General features: G+C 32.8%; 1 protein-coding gene across 1 annotated transcript; it reads left to right on the top strand.

The window, feature by feature from the left end:
* The first annotated feature begins 13470 nt into the window (after positions 1-13470).
* LOC139484029 (uncharacterized) lies at positions 13471-16448 on the top strand. The gene is made up of 2 exons (XM_071267753.1): positions 13471-13986; positions 16380-16448. Exons 1-2 carry the CDS (start codon positions 13471-13473, stop codon positions 16446-16448), a joined length of 585 nt encoding a protein of 194 aa, XP_071123854.1.
* Positions 16449-17267: the final 819 nt, after the last annotated feature.

The raw sequence follows: 17267 nt of genomic DNA, 5'->3' as shown, positions 1-17267 counted from the left end.
AACAATGACGTTACGTCATAATACTAATGTGTTCCCCATAACGACGTTCATAGTCTTGAAAAGTCCCAAGATGGATGAAAGCGCTAGACAATGCTGCTTTTAAAACTCTTTTTGTGTATTTAATTTTTAATATATATATATATATATATAATAGTCAATAATCGTTTTTAATTAGTTTTTCGTCAATAGGCTGTGTTTATTGTTTTAAGTGAAATTGAAAAAAGAAGGACGAAAAATACTAGCTGGACAGTAAAACTTATAGATTGAAAATAAACTGACAACGCCATGTTTAACAATAAAAAGACAAACAGACAAATAATATTTTAATTAACCAAATAGATACTGTGAATTAACATTATCAAGTCATTATTAAGTTTCCAAAATTGAGCAAACTTTCAACTTTTGTATAATTATAATTGGTAAGCAAACAACTACTGTATATAATTGGTTTTGACTGTATAGTAAAATCATTCAGTTTGATGCCATAATTTTTTACTTTTAAAAAATAAAAATAATCACAGAGTATTGTTATATTTTGATGAATCCGTTTGTTTTATGTCATAGTAATGAACTGATAAATGACCTTTAGTATCGTTGTCAAACTTAATTTAGGCAACATAAGCTGACCGATGTTCTTATCTCATTAATCGATTTGAAACGCCAACACAATGTAACAAACCCAAACTGAGGCAATCACAGGCATTCCTAAATAGTAAATCATAGAAATATTTATCTCCGAGGAAAATTCAAAACGGAAAGTCACCAATCAAATGGCAAAATCAAAAGCTCTAACACATGGATAACAACTGTCATATTCCTGACTTAGTATAGTCATTTTCTTATGTATGGTGGATTGAACCCGCTTTTATAGCTAGCTAAAACTCTCACTTGTATGACAGTCGCATCGAATTCCTTTATATTGACCAACGATGCGTAAACAAAAGTTAAAAATGTCAACAATAGGGATACAGCAGTCAACATTGTGTAATATTCCTAATCATAATACAAACAAACAAATATTTAACATAGAAGCACAAAAATATATATATCAAATTTAACAACCTCAGTCATTGCTTTCTTATTTTTGTATTTTATTTAGTAATTATTTATTTATTTAAGGAGCGAGAATACGTCGATAATTTAAACGCCTCTTGCTATGCATGCATCTCCCTCCATGCAAATCCATACTAAGTCGAAATTTTCGCAATCAGGAATAGACCATAATCGGTAATTTTATACGCCTTTTCTTGTACTCGAAAATTTAAAAACCGGGAAAAAATGTCGCCAATGAGATAATACTCGTCGTCTCAATAACACTGATTAGTTAATGAAGTCAGTATTGTAGATGGTAATGAAACAGATATGTACATGATCTTTCAGTCAACCTTTATACTATAAAACATTTTAGATTCGTGTTTTAAATTGCATGTAGCATTTATATAAATAGATCGAAGATGTCTTTCGAGAGCTTATCTACCTACCTTTTCTACATAGTTCGTTCAACAAATCGCTTCCTTACCCAATAAAGATATAAGAAGTTGTGGCCTGAGTGTCAATGATACAACTCTCTATTCAATAAATACTCTCGTATTCTCTTCAATAAGTTATTTTCTTTATTAACGATTTTTTAATTTTTTTCGCTGAACTTTTTAAGATTTTTCCTAAAGGTAAAGAAGATTCATGTTAACTTGCTGTTGGTATCATTAGAAAAGAGAAGAAAAAATGAATGCTTTCCTCCAAGTCTTGGTACCAGTCCTTTGCTAGTTTCCTATAATTAAGATATAATAATTGCCATTAATTTTATCAAATTTCTTATCTTCATAATAGTTTGTTATAGTATGGATGCTGTCTTTGTTCGCTTCCTTTTAGGGTCACTTTCAACATTAGTTCAAGAGACCACAAACATATAAACAATATTCGTACATTGCAGGAAAAATATAAACTCATTAGTACGAACTCTTGAAACAGAGAGAAAAAGATCCTCGCCGAGCTTTTTTCATTTTGCCTGGCGAGCACAGTTTATTTTATATGTTCCTGCAATGTACGTTCATTGTTTGATAGTGCAGTTGAACATTAACGTTTAAACCTAAATAGTTTTTTACTTACCAAATGCTCATTCTTTAAATGAAAAAGTTATTACTTAAAATAAATTAGACTGTTAACTTGAATATAACCATTTGCGCGAAACAGAAGCAAGGCACCAGCTAGAAGATCGAATAAGTATTAAAATCGATATTGCTTCATAATGTCTAACTTGGTTTTTTTTAATAGTTTTAGTTTGGCAGAGTTGTTTCAGATAGTATTGTTATAAAAAACTACTCATATCAAATAAAATCGTTTTCTTTGTATCATCTTTCAAAGATAAATTAGTTACGTGATATGCTGATACAATATTCAGTCTTCATTAAAATATATATCGAACAAATTCATAATTTGAAGCGTAATATGTAATTCGTTTTGTTTTAACGGACTGGTGTATAAATTAACTTTATGGTCTATCATATCATCCTGTTATATTAAGTGTTTTACAGTCAGGAGATGAGCGACAGCAATGGTATAGGAATCATACAATACACTCAACTGAGTTATTTATGTAACCCAGATTAAAAGTAGGCAATTCTAATGTTTACATACGGAGAAGATTCCGAAAGTTGCAATCCAAGGTTCGAACCATGTTAAGAAGTTGTGTGATTATATATTAAATGATTTGGCTTATATATTTTTACTTTCAGGGATTATTTAATTCGTGTGTTCAATCTCTTACAACGATTTATATTTCAATGTGTTCTATTTCCTTATCTGCAAAGGATTTCAAAGTGGTATATCTTTGTTTGGTTGATATATTTCTGATATGAATGTGGAGTAAGTTCCATTGTATACTGTAAACTTTGAAAACAGATGAAGAATGATAGTACTCATGCTTCTTTCTTGTATTAAACATCAATATGAATATATTTGTGTTCAAAATACACCAGAAGATCATTCAATAGTCGAATTGAAATGAGTAGTGTATCTATAACTTATAATTCGATGATTAACACAGAACATCATTGGATGTTTACTACCAGTGGGTTGGCTCCACTGTTTGTTTGGTATCACAACATGTAGTTGTCATTCGCCGCCCAGAAGCCAGTATCTCAGTATGTGCATGATTTAAATGATCGATTGATTTTGTGCTTACTATTCCTGGTTAAAAAATTAAAAATATAATTAGTTAAAAATATTTATGATTCCCGTGCACGGTTTTTATCAAAACTACTAATAACTACTGCAGATCAAAACGTCTAATAACTACTCAAGACATAGTTCTTAAAATAACAAAATAATTGAGTATGTAATTCACTACAGTGACGTCATAAATCCAATTTCATCACTTGCACGTGAAAAGCAATGCAGATTTGAACGGACAATCTATGAAAACAAAATCAGTGTCCGGTTATATAGTCCATATATGTGTTGTTTGGTTTTCTAAAATGCCATTATATGCAAAGTATAGACCAAATTATTCGTCATTTTCAGTCTTATATAATTCATCATTTTTTGAGAAACGTTTTTGCACAACTCAAAATAAGATGTTTTACCTCATTAACATACCCAATTATTAGGTGCTAGATATTTGATATTATATACAATGAAAGGTTTGTTAATTTGACAAATTCTTCTTGCTTTTTATCTACACGATATAAACTGATTCTGCAAACTATGTCTTAAAGATAAAAGATTAAGGATTAACTAGATCTAAAGAAAAGAGAAGATATTAATTCTGTATATATAAATATATTCAAGTGAAATCTGTATTTTACTTGAAGAAACAGTACAATTATCATTTGAAATTTATGAATAATGTATGTTACAATCCACCATTTTCTACATAAGAAAATGTCTGTACCATGTCAGGAATATGACAGTTGTTGTCCAATCGTTTGATAGGTCCTTTCCTTTTTGAATTTTCCTCGGATTTCAGTATGTTTGTAACTTTACTTTTTACACTTATCAGAAGTTGGCTTAAAAACCTAAGTAAAATGTCAAAACTTAGTAAACTATTATATACACTTGGAAAAAGATACCACTTCAACCGGATTTTTCACATAAATCAAAACATTATAGTTATGTGATCATTTATTGGCCCGAAAGTATAGACATTTTGCCATTTTGCTTTTTGATCAGACCATAGGCATGAAACCAATAAAGATGAAGAAAGAAAAAGAATTTAATTAAATGAATATGTTGACAAACAAGAGGATGTCCTGGGTACTAAAACTGGAAGTGTTTAACTGTATGCTAACAAATAGAAAAGTTAAATAGTATAATTTATTTTGTTTCGAAACGAGAATATGGGTCAGTTGACTACAAATACCGAGTGAAACCACCGTTCTCAAAAGTCATCGAAACTAATAGTCTTCTCCTCCCATTGATAAAAGGTTGATTTGGTTGCTGTGGTAGTTTTTTTTAATTACTGTTGCATTGCTTGAGCTAATTCTGAACAAGCGTTACTCTCTCTTCTTTCATGACGACGACAAATCATGTCCCAGATATGCTCAGTGAATGAATTATCACAGGATTTGCGCCGGAAATGAAAACAACTCATACAACATCAATATCAAAGCTCAATTCATAGAATGAAAAGACGGTTAGCATCGGTGATTCGCCAGAACGATGGTTCACTCGGGTTTTTTATTTTTGTATTTATTCTTACCACTGATACACGTTCTAGTTTTCCTGAAAAGGTAATTGTACTATTGAAATTTCTACTTTGAAGCACCCATAGTTACCCATTTTACAAATTAAAACATTTCTTCCTGTTTCACGAAATATCTTATTTAATATATACAAATTATATTCTCTACTTGTTCAACCCGTTTCTTTTATGTATGCCATTGGTTGATAACAGAATTGCATCATTTATATACATTTTCAGCTATATGTAACATCAAAAATTATAATATTTTCCTTCGTGAGAAAAATACAGGGTTATGCAATACTTTTATAATGTGTATATGTTTGTGTTTTTTTAAATTAAAAATTGATTTGTTTCTTTAAAAAAAAGTACATTTTCCATGCGTTTTTTTGCGGATAATATGTAAGTGAAAATGTAGTTATAATCAGCACACAATCTTTGAAGGTTCAGTTAAATCACAAAAATACTGAACTCTGAGGAAAATTCAAAACGGAAAGTCCCTAAACAAATGGCAAAATCAAATGCTCAAACACATCAAACGAATGGATAACTATTGTCATATTCCTAAATTTGTACTGGCATATTCTTATGTAGAAAATGGTGAAGTTATCAAGTCATTAATGCTGTTGTAAGAGAAGATACTAAACTGTAGATAATATACTTACTCTTAGAGTATTAAACAAATCTGGCTTAAATATTAATGATTCTCCACCTTTTGACATTCAAATTAAAACTTAATACCCATAGGAAGTTATGGAAATTGAAATTCATGTATGCCACCCTACAACTTAAATCTTCGGTGTTGTATAATTATTCTCGAAATCAATAACCAATCCTAAGGGGGAAAAGTAAGCTTATGCTACAATAATCTTTTCAATAGTTTTTTTTATTTAAATCTTTATTGATTGATCTCATTATTTCATACAAGGATAATTGATACCCTTTACTCAAAGGATATATATTATAGGTTTAAAAATGCCTGTTGTTTCTAAAGATGAAAAAGTAAACGGGAAACATTATGTGATTAAAATATATTTGCATTTTTGAACGAGATCAGAATGCAAATACAGGGACCCACTATCACTGACTCACATTTATATCATTGTATCCATTGAAAAACTATTTGCATATAAATGTTCTATATCTTTTTAAAGAATGGCAATACATGCAATCGTCTCCAATAGCGCAATATAAAGTGTTGTTGCACCATACGGGGCATGAATATAATTGTCAATTATTCAAGCTACTATTCCAATCTTTCTACCAGCAATTTCGAAAGCTTTTGTTCACCACGAGTACATGATAAAAGCGTTTGGAGGTTATCATATCACAACTTAAAAACAACTTTCAAATAATTTGAAGATTTTGCGTTACCAACTTTCATGGAATTTAAAGATTTTGATTTTCTATTTTAAGGTACAAATGAATTGTTTATTTCAAAACTGTAAATCCGGAGTTTCCAGCAATTTGAATATCCTGCCTAACCCATTTTCAGGCGATTTAAAGATTTTGTTCTTCTTATTTTTGGAACCGATCAATTGTAAATTTCAAAATTGAAAACTGGAGTAAAAACATTCTTTGCCCTACTTATGCATGAAAAGAGCATTCTTGGATAATCTATATCGATTATATTGAATACATACAACTCTTGTGTAACGTAACCTGCGTGTCTGATTATCGATTTGTAATATTCTGGTTCTGGATTAAGTTTCATCGTAAGTTACAGAATATTACTTTTATAAATGAGGATCATTCATTGTGCAACGGATAAACAAAACTGTTTCTAAATTATTTTGTTTTACTATCTATGGACAGAACAATTGCTTGTCATTTGAAAATATTGATGTTCAGATTAATGCTATTTTTTAAACTGTTATAAAGTTGAACCAATATAAGTAGTCAGCATCATCTACAAAACGGTGTTTCAAAAGTGAAACGAAGAACGAGTTTTTACCAGTAAAGAGTTTAGAATGTATTTGTATTATTGTATTACAATTTGTTGCTTGATGTTTTTGTCTCACACCAAATCGGCAGTAGGACTTCGTATTAGGTTTGTGGAAACGGGGAATGCTGGTAATATCGACAGTTTTAATGAACCTTTGTCGTCTTATTGGAATCATTTGACTCTTTTATCGGACTATGGATACAGTAGTGTAAAAGAAAGTACACTAAAATTTATGGTCAGGTCATGTAAGGATAGTTTTGTATCTATGAACACATCAGACGGCACATATGAAATAGTTATCGGAAGCTACGCAGGTACACAAGTTTCTTTCAGATATAACAGAACTTGGCTTTCGGACATTCCACAACCTGAGCTATTAAATTGTAATGGATTCCGACCATTTTGGATCCATTGGACAACTGAGTCATTTTCTATAGGGAAAGGTTTTAATATAAGCAGTGGTAAAATTAAAGAATTGTCATGGATTAAGTCTCACATAGTTTCAGAGGTAGGAATCATGACGGGATTTGGCTCAACAGGGGAATGGATTATATACTTTGGAGGTAAATGCTGTGATCGTTAAGATATCATATTTATTTAATAAGTATCATGTATTTCCATTTTTTATACTTACTTTCCTTTTTTTTCTCATAATTCTTGCATATTGAATTCGTTATTATTCGTTGGATACAAATTTTCGTGGATTTAGTAAAGGCGAACTGTATCTTAAGAAATAACAAAATTTGGACAAAATGCAACAACTGTTGAAACGCTTTCTAAAAGAGGGACGAACGATACCAGAGGGACAGTCAAACTCATAAATCGAAAATAAACTGACAACGCTAAAAATGAAAGAAGACAAACAGACAAATAATAGAACACATGACACAACATAGAAAATTAAAGAATAAGCAACACGAACCCCAACAGGTTGATCTCAGGTGATCCGGAAGGGTACGCACATCTTGCTCCACATGTGGCACCCTTCTTGTTGCTTATGTTATATAAAAAAAATCCAGTAAATAGTCTAATTCGGTAGTTCGCATTCATGAAAGAGAAGGAGATTGTAGTTACGACGTGAGGAATATATCCGATATCATTTGTGAAACGGTTCTTCCATAACGGTCAACCAACTCGTGATGCCGTCCGTAAAATTTACGAAGGGATTTCTAATTCTATTTTCGTTGATTTTGACAATCGACCAACATCCTTGCAGTCACATATTTGCATCATCACGATCAGCAAAATACTTTCAATAATTAGCCGATTCATTATTATTAATTTTGACAAATTGTGATATCTCTTTAAATTACCAATCTCATATAAAAGCATATTTTGTAAATGCAACTTTTACAGATGACAACACAGATATACGAGCTGTTGCTTGGTCTTGTTCCTTGAACGAAAATAGTATGGGAACTACTGTTAATCAGAAAGATGAGATAACTAGTGTTAGTAGCTACCACAGAAAAGATATTCCCCCCGATTTCAAAATTGACAAGAAATCATTGTCGTCGTACAAAAGAAGTAAAACGAGTGCTCCCGATTCCAGATTTTCTGCTTCCTGTATAGGAGGCGTGGGCGTAGCAGTGATTGTGATAGTCTTGGTGTCCGTTGTCTTTATTGACGTTTGGTCGGTGATGAAGACGTGTAGACGTAAACAAAACCAGTAAACAATGGAAATTTGTTTGAAAAGACATATTAAGGCCCATATTCGGTCTTTTCTCTTTATCTTTATCAGCCGATTTAAGCCAATCCGTAAACCTTGCGCTTTTAATGTACTATCTAGTATACATGTGCTTAATTTGTTCTTCTTATTTTTTATTAAGGTCAATGACAGTTTTTATGTAACTCAATTAACAGGGAACATACACAGCAAAGAAAATAATGAACATTTTAATGCATGTACTTGCTTAACATCTATTGAAAATCTCAAAGTTTACTTGTTCAGGTGCATTTTGATAGAAAATTTGTTCTAACAGAACATTGAAGGCGTTCAATTTTAAGCTGTGTAATGTATGTTACAGCACATGTAAATTATTTATAAGAAAACACAATTCTAATTTGATTAGAACAAGGACAAACGCACTTTGAATTTCTGAAATCTTTTTAAATTAACATCGGCGTTACCCACTGTGAGTTAAAATCCCGCTAGTGGCAAAGTTTATTCATTCATATCATAAATGCAAACAATTGGCAGTTTCGTTGTGAAAGGGTGTTAGTTCCCGTGTTTATCGACTTGCCCTTTAAATAGACAACGGCCACAAGTGCAGAAAATGATATTAAAGCCGTCAAACTAACAAACAGAGTTACCAAAAGGCCAAGAGAGTTATAGCAACAGTATTTTATCGATGTTCAAATCCTATAAATAAATTAAATGTAATAATTGAAAAATGATAGTATCGCAGGAACTCCGCAATAAGTGATAGTCAAATGGGCTACTAAGTATAAACTGATTTTCCCCCATTGATATTCAAAGTATTTCCATTGAAAGTGGAAATCCACAGTAATTTACTTTACTTATTCACAACTGTTATCGTTACCTTAAATTGCAAAGAACACTATTGTTGCTTTCATATCTTTTTGATAAAACAAATATACACAGATTGTTCAGAAAACAGGAAAATTTATAAAAAGAAAAATCACAAAAATACTGAACTCCGAGGAATGTTCAGTCCCTAATCAAATGGGAAATTAGATAACAACTGTCATATTCCTGACTTGGTACATGCATTTTTTTATGTAGAAAATGGTGGATTAACACTGGTTTTATAGCTACCTAAACCTTTCACTTGTATGACAGCCGCATAAAATTCCATTATATTTATAACGACTAGTGAACAAAACACACAGACTTCATAGGTAAAAATGTCAAAATAGGGGTAAAACAGTCAACATTGTGTAATAATCGCTATATAAAAAAACAAATATGTAACAAAGAAACACAAAAAGCCATAATAATAGCCAAAGCACAAAAGAATTTTTTTTTAAAGAAAGACAAAAATACAAAAAAAATGCAAAAAAAAAATATCATAGCACTATAACACAATAACGGCATGTACAAGTACAGTGCCACGATAAAATTGTTTTCATCTGTTTGGAACACCAGCTGCTTTTGTAAATACTGCTAAAATTATGTAATGTGAGAGCCGTTTATGGTATAAATATTGATTAAATTGTATCATTGCTTCAGTACATATTCACTAGGTATGTCAGTACTATTTGTGGAACCAACATCACCTTACAAGTGCTTCTTTGTTATCATGGACGATACAGTAGAGAACAATGCAGTTACGCAGTCAATTAACAACAGCTATGTTCTTATCTAGAATCTCCAACATTTAAATATTCCGTTTCTCTTTGTCTGCCGATTCCCCCCTTTTTATATTAAGGACAAAGGATCATTAAATTGTTAAAAAAAAACCCAACTTAAATCATTTCGAGCGTTCACGTCAGTTCATTTATTGAAAGCGCAGTCACCTACGACTTATTCTTTATTCTTACGGTTGATGTTGTAATGTGCACTTAAAATTTCATGTACTAGTCAATCATCAAAGCCATTCTTCTATCGAGAAACTCTGTCTTCCTCATAATCACTTCCTCTTTGATGTTGTTTATTCTATATTTAAAACAATGTCATTCTCTCAAATGTAATATAAATTGTAATTAAAAGAGCATTGTACTTTCCATATCCGATTGAAAAAGATTAGACGAAACTTCTCAATTAAAGGTTACTAGAACACACCCGCGAAATCGCGTGCATTCAGAGCGTAGTTTAAAGTATGTAAAGTGTTGTTTGAAGAATTTTGTAAAATATTGAATGACTGGAGAATTTCAGCAAAAGTATCATAAATCATAGGTTATTGGGGACAGGAAAATGTTTTTTTTAATCCCTCCTGCTTTTATTCAAAAATTCCCAGTTTGTGGTTTTCTGTCAATTTCAATATGAATATACATTTATTATGTTATGAACATTTAAGTAAGGAGCCTGTAATTCAGTGGTTGTCGTTTGTTTATGTGTTACATATTTGTTTTTCGTTCATTTTTTGTACATAAATAAGGCCGCTAATTTTCTCGTTTGAATTGTTTTACATTGTCATTTCGGTGCCTTTTAAAGCTTAGTATGCGTTATGGTCTTTGCTCGTTGTTGAAGGCCGTACGATGACCTATTGTTGTTAATTTCTGTGTCATTTTGGTCTCTTGTGGAGAGTTGTCAACATGACAATCATACCACATCTTCTTTTTTTTGTAATCAATGAATTTTGTAAAAGATTTAATGACTGGAGAATTTCAGAAAAGGTATCAAAAGTGCACATGAATAATTTTAGCGCTTATCTGTATCTATATATAAATAAAGTGTATTTACTTTCAATTCTAAGTTTTCTAATCGATCCATGGTGGTCATTGATATAGTATACAGACCCTCGTGGATAGTAAACTTGAAAATGATAGCAGATAAAATTCTGAAAATACACTTTATTCGTAGTATATGTATGTTCAAAGTATACAGAAAAACGCAAACCGGAAGTATAATCTGACTTAAAATTTTGTCCAATGACGGGACAATATCCGGATGCCCTTTTTCTCGTTTTTCTCCCAAAATAACTCAATCTGAATAATCATATGAATGGATGACAAATGCGACTATGCACTGTACCTATAGGACACAGAGGCGTGTTGATTAATTTATTGTGGAAAGAAGAGAAGCGACACCCAAAATGAGGTCTTCTCGTTTAATAGTATAGATGTACTGTCTACCTTTTTAAATAAAGCTTAATATGTTTGCAATTGTTTTATTTTTTTCTGCTTAAAACATTGTTTTGGCGTCATTCTATTGTTGTACCAGTTCTTTATTTCAGTGATTGGACTATCATTTACCTGTAAGAAACCATAATGTTACCTTTAGCTGTCCAGTATTTTTAAGAATAGCCCTCCTCTTTTTAAAATATTGGACAGCTGAAGGTACCATAACTGATTCATACAGGTAAATGATAGTCCAATCACGGGGAAAAAAACAATCAATTTCGCCAACTATTTTCATCATGTGAAAAGAAAAAAATACAACCAAATAACAAATGACAATTACAAAAAAAAAACATTTTATTAAAGTCACCTTCCAATTCAATAATTTTGTCATTCGTCAAAACAGTTTCTTGAGAAGAAAAAAGCATTGAGCATCAAATTGATTTTAACACTACCAAAAGATTTACTCTCGTCCATCTTTGGTTATCAAAATTGACCTCTGGTGTTGCTCTCATTCTTCATAACATCATTTTCATCTACAATTTAACAAAAACCCAATAAAGTAATTCTTCTGACGTTTGATAGATCACATCGCAATACAAGGACCATAAACAATATAAACCTCACCCTGTGTAATAGTGCAGATCTAGAACTTACTTCATGAACTATGGGACTACAATAGTTGTTATAATTTCGAGGTTTCTGCGTTGATTTTCAAGTTGTTGTTTTTTAGTCTGATATTATTGCTTGAATATGTATATACTGCAATATTTCGCTTATGAACGACGATGGATATGGGAATTTAAGCAAAATTAAGCAAATGTTACTGCATAGTATCTGTTAAACAAATCATCCGTGTGTTCGATTCGCACTTTGTTCGCAGTGATCGTTGTATGTAAGAGAGAGGGGTTTCATTTCATTCATTTTCTACTTACCACCTGAGAAATATACATACGGATATACCAGTCCAGACTTCGCAATTAAAATAAAACATCTAGATGACGGAGATACTTCCAACCGGAACTACGTCACCTACATGCTTTACTTTACCTGTACCCCAGTTTTATTTTTTGCGCCGAAGAGTTCAGACGTTAAAAAATATTTTAAAAGTTATTTAATTTATATAAGTTTAAGATAATGAGAAGTGAAGGCTCGGATGCCTATGTCGAGGAAGACACTTCTTCTGTGTTAGAGGATAATGCAATGGCCTCCGACAAAGTCACTTCCGCTCCCGGGCAGAAAGGTAAGAAACGTACTTCTTCTCGTAGCAAGAAAGACAATTTGTCAGACTTAGAAAGTCGTATGATGGCAAGAATTGAAGAACAGGACAAACAATTTGCTTCAATGAATACTAAAATGGATAAATTCGTTGATTTACTTCAAGATAAGTTAACTGACACCGGAAACGAAGTTCCAAGGTCAGAACATGAGAATTAAAATACGGTCACAGTCGAGGCATCTAGTGCTGCTCGCAGACCTCTTATCCCGTTGAATAGTGCTATTAATGAGCACCAAAATAGCGGTGATGATATTGAAACACTATCTGTTCGAATTTCGGATTCGGAACGTCATAATAGTGGCTTTTTATTCAGTGAAGAGGGCTCTGAGAATTCTAGAAATTCTGATCATGAAGATGTCAATACTTGTGACAGTAGATCAGTTTTAGTTAAATCTGGTGAACATGACAGGTTCCAGAAATATTTAGGTAACAGCTAGAAATGAGAAATCTTGTGAAACAGAGAAGCAAGATAATTCTGTGAGTCATACACTAGGTGACAAATTTGGTCTAGATGCTTACACTTCGTTAAAGACTGAGAAAACAGGTTTAGTGTTAGAACAAAACCAGATTGATGTTTTACGTGGTTCTTGGAGATCAGAGACTCCTCACAAAATCACTAGTTATAAGGAAAATTATAGACAAAGTTTCCCAATAGATGCAAGTTGTCAAGAATACTTCAATGTACCGACAATGGACAATACAGTAGAAAGTTTACTGATGAAAAGATAAGGTCCAAAAGCTGCTTTTGGCAGAGTCCCAAGTTTATTTACTAAGAACTTAAAGTTACTTGAAAGGTTAGCTTATCAGGGTCAAGTTGCGGCCCGAATGGGATTGATCACGACTTGTTATTTGCAACAAGCAAGTGGAAATTTATTGGATAATTTAACATCTGATTCGCCAAATTTAGACAGTGCAATTCAGAATGTAAAAGACATATTTGCTTTGTCAACCAAAAGTTTAGATCAGACGGCGAGAACTGGAGCTTTTCACCACATGATACGTCGTCGTGCTACCATGTATGATACAGGTCTAAATCAACTAAGAGACTATGCTAATACAATTGTGACTTTACCATTAACAGCAGATGGTATATTTGGGTCACAGTATGATACCAAGATGAAAGAGAAAACTGAAAGACATAAACAATTAGCTGATGTTTTACCTGATAATAGAAGAGTTACACTTGGTTCACAGTTGGGTAAAAGAAAACCAACAGCTACAGTTACTTCAGAGTCAACATTTGTGAAAAAGCCTAAATTTGACAGTAACTTTAAGATACCAAAGAAGAACTTTGGGGAGTTCAAGTCATCTGGTAAACAGACACAAGCTACCAAACCATGGGTAAGTTCTTTCTCTAATGTGAAGAAAAAGTATAGTTCCTGACGCCAAAAATCTAATGTTGTTGCCTCAGATACCAGTGGGAGGGAGGTTAAAACATTTTATTCAGGAATGGGAATCAATAACAGACGATCAATGGGTACTGAAAACTTTACAAGAGGGTTTGAAATTAGAATTTCAAGAAACTCCTCACTTGACAGGTATAAAACACACTTCTGTCAATGCAAGGAATCTACCTATTATTTAAGCAGAGGTAGAAGATTTAATAGAAAAAAATGCAATAGAGATTGTACCTCAAGCAGAGATACATCAAGCTTTTTACAGTACACTTTTTCTGGTTCCCAAGAAAACAAGCGATTTAAGACCTGTGATAAACTTGAAACCTCTCAACCAGTATCTGAGGAAGCAACATTTCAAAATGGACACTTTAACAAAAGTTTTGAATCTAGTAAAACCCCAAGACTGGGCGTTGTCTCTCGATCTGAAAGATGCATATCTCCATATTCCAGTTCACAAAACACACAGAAAATTTCTACGTTTTTGCATACAAGGCAAATGTTACCAATTTGTAGCTCTGTGTTTCGGTCCTTCTCAAGCACCTCGAGTGTTCACAAAAATAGTTACTGTAGTAGCAGCTCATCTGAGAATCCAAAACATACGCCTAGCAACTTATTTGGACGATTGGTTGCTAGTGAATGCTCAAGAGAAAATGCTAATTTCAGACAGAGAGAAAACACTCAATCTTCTAATAAAACTGGGATTTATAGTAAATCTTCAAAAATCTTCTCTTATCCCATCACAAGAGATCACTTACATAGGGGCATTGTTCAATTTCAAGAAGGAGATAGTTTCTCCAACTATAGAAAGAATTTTAAAGTTAGAAATGTTAGTGATAAGCTTAATGAAGGGACACAATACGGCAAGAGATTATCTAATGTTGTTGGGTTTGATAGCGTCTTGCATAGAATTGATCCCCAATGCACGCCTTTATATGAGGCCTATCCAATTACATCTACTTCATTTCTGGAAACCATCCACCAGAAATATCACTTATCAAATTCCATTTACTCAACACCTAAAAGATCATTTGAATTGGTGGTTGGACAGAGCAAACACTACCAAGGGCAAATCATTACACCAGTGGTCAGCAACCCTCACAATAACAACAGATGCTTCAAAGACAGGGTTTGGGGGTCACATGAACAATCAGATTTTTCAAGGTTTTTGGTCTGTTCAAGAACAGAAACAACACATAAATCTCTTGGAATTGGAAGCTGTAATTCGAACAGTACAACATTTCCTACCACAATTACAAAATCAAAATGTGCTACTCAAATGCGACAACGCAACAGTCGTTCAATATGTAAACAAACAGGGGGGCACCAATTCCATACACCTTTGTTACAAGACATGGTGTCTAATGAAAATGGCTATTCAGAACAATCTGACATTCAGAGCAGCTCACATAGCGGGGAAATTAAACGTTCTTGCAGATCATCTGTCTCGAAACAAAATACAACCCACAGAGTGGACACTGAACAATCAGATAGTTCAATCAGTGTTTGCAATGTGGGGAGAACCAACAATAGATTTGTTTGCCTCGGTACACAATCACAAGAGACCAGTGTTTTGTGCTTGGATACCTCATCCTAGTGCTCTAGCAGTAGATGCCCTGTCGATATCATGGGGACAAATGTGGGCATATGCATTTCCACCAATATGTCTAATTCCAAAAGTACTAAAACACATGAGTCAATTCAATTGTCGACTAATTCTGATAGCTCCAATGTGGCCAAGAAGACATTGGTACACAGAGCTTCTTCAAAAATCAGTAGCAAGTCCAATAAGACTACCAATAAGGCAAAATCTACTGTATCAACCCAAAACAAACATTTACCATCCAAATCCCGAAGTGTTCACGCTAACAGCCTGGCTGCTCTCCACCAAAAATTTCAGAAATAAGGGATTTTCAAGAGAAACTAGAAAGCTTCTCAGAGCATCATGGAGATATGGCATACAGCAAGACTATGCTTGTAAATTCAAAAGATTTCATAGTTGGTGTAGTGAACGGGAAAAAGATCCCTATGCAGCTACTTTAGCAGAATGTGCAGATTTTTTATCTCATTTGTACACTTCAGGTTTACAATACCGTACTATAGCAGGTTATAGGTCAATGTTATCTTCATTGATATCTCCAATAGATAATGTTCCAATTGGGCAACATCCCTATATTGTTGGACTACTTAGAGGGGTTTTCAATTCTAGACCTCCTAAAGTAAATTTAGTCCCAGAATGGGATTTACAAAAAGTGTTGGACATGTTGCAAAAGTCTCCTTTTGAACCTTTATTGAAAGCTGATATTAAATGCTTAACTTATAAAGTGGTTTTTCTTACAGCAATCACAACGTACAGGAGGTGCTCAGACTTACTCAGATTTGGTGGGGTTCGTGTTGTTTATTCTTTAGTTTTCTATGTTGTGTCATGTGTACTATTGTTTTTCTGTTTGTCTTTTTCATTTTTAGCCATGGCGTTGTCAGTTTGTTTTAGATTTATGAGTTTGACTGTCCCTTTGGTATCTTTCGTCCCTCTTTTACAAGCATTGAGGATAGGAGAGGGGTTTGTGAATGTTCAGAAGAAAGGACTTGTTTTCTTGAGACCAGGTTTATCAAAACAAGATAGACCAGATCATTATGGAACTAAAATTTTTGTGCCTTACTTTGAACACAATAAAAAACTGGATCCTAAAAGAGCCATTGCGATTTATTTGAAACGTACAGAAAAAACAAGGAAAGATGAAGGAAAACTTTTCTTGTCAACGGTTAAACCATTCAAACCGGTTACATCGCAAACAATTTCTAGGTGGTTAGTGAATACCATCAAAATGGCATATGAAAATACAGATTTTAAAGTAAAAGCTCACAGTACGAGAGCAATTTGACCTTCATGGGCCTTATTCAATGGGGCTAGTATGAAGAGTATTTTAGAGTCAGCTGACTGGTCTACAGATACAACTTTCATCAAGTTTTATTTGAGAAATGTAGATGTTAAGGTTTTATCCTGATGTGTATATAACAGATTGTTTTTAAAATCATCAAAAAAACTGATATATTTTTACTGTAATGTGCAGTTCGAAAAAAAAAAAAAAAAAAAGATAAAAAGACTAAAGAAAAGAAGAAAAAATAAAGACATTGTAAATATTGTATAGTGTACAGAAGAATGTTTTTAAAATGAACAAGTGGTATGAAGTAGAGATTATACCCAGGATGAAGAGACGCAGAGCCATA

This window comes from Mytilus edulis, chromosome 8 (genome assembly GCF_963676685.1).
Source record: "Mytilus edulis chromosome 8, xbMytEdul2.2, whole genome shotgun sequence".
In the NCBI taxonomy this organism is placed as follows: domain Eukaryota; kingdom Metazoa; phylum Mollusca; class Bivalvia; order Mytilida; family Mytilidae; genus Mytilus; species Mytilus edulis.
Note: the sequence above shows the minus strand (reverse complement) of the source record. Positions and strands in the feature narration are given on the sequence as shown.

Bases quoted from the DNA above. Each gene is read 5' to 3' on its own strand.
- LOC139484029 (XM_071267753.1), top strand. From the start codon at position 13,471: ATGGGATTGATCACGACTTGTTATTTGCAACAAGCAAGTGGAAATTTA. The intron at 13,987-16,379 runs GTAAGTTCTTTC...TTTTTCTTACAG, and splicing joins CACAAGCTACCAAACCATGG to CAATCACAACGTACAGGAGG.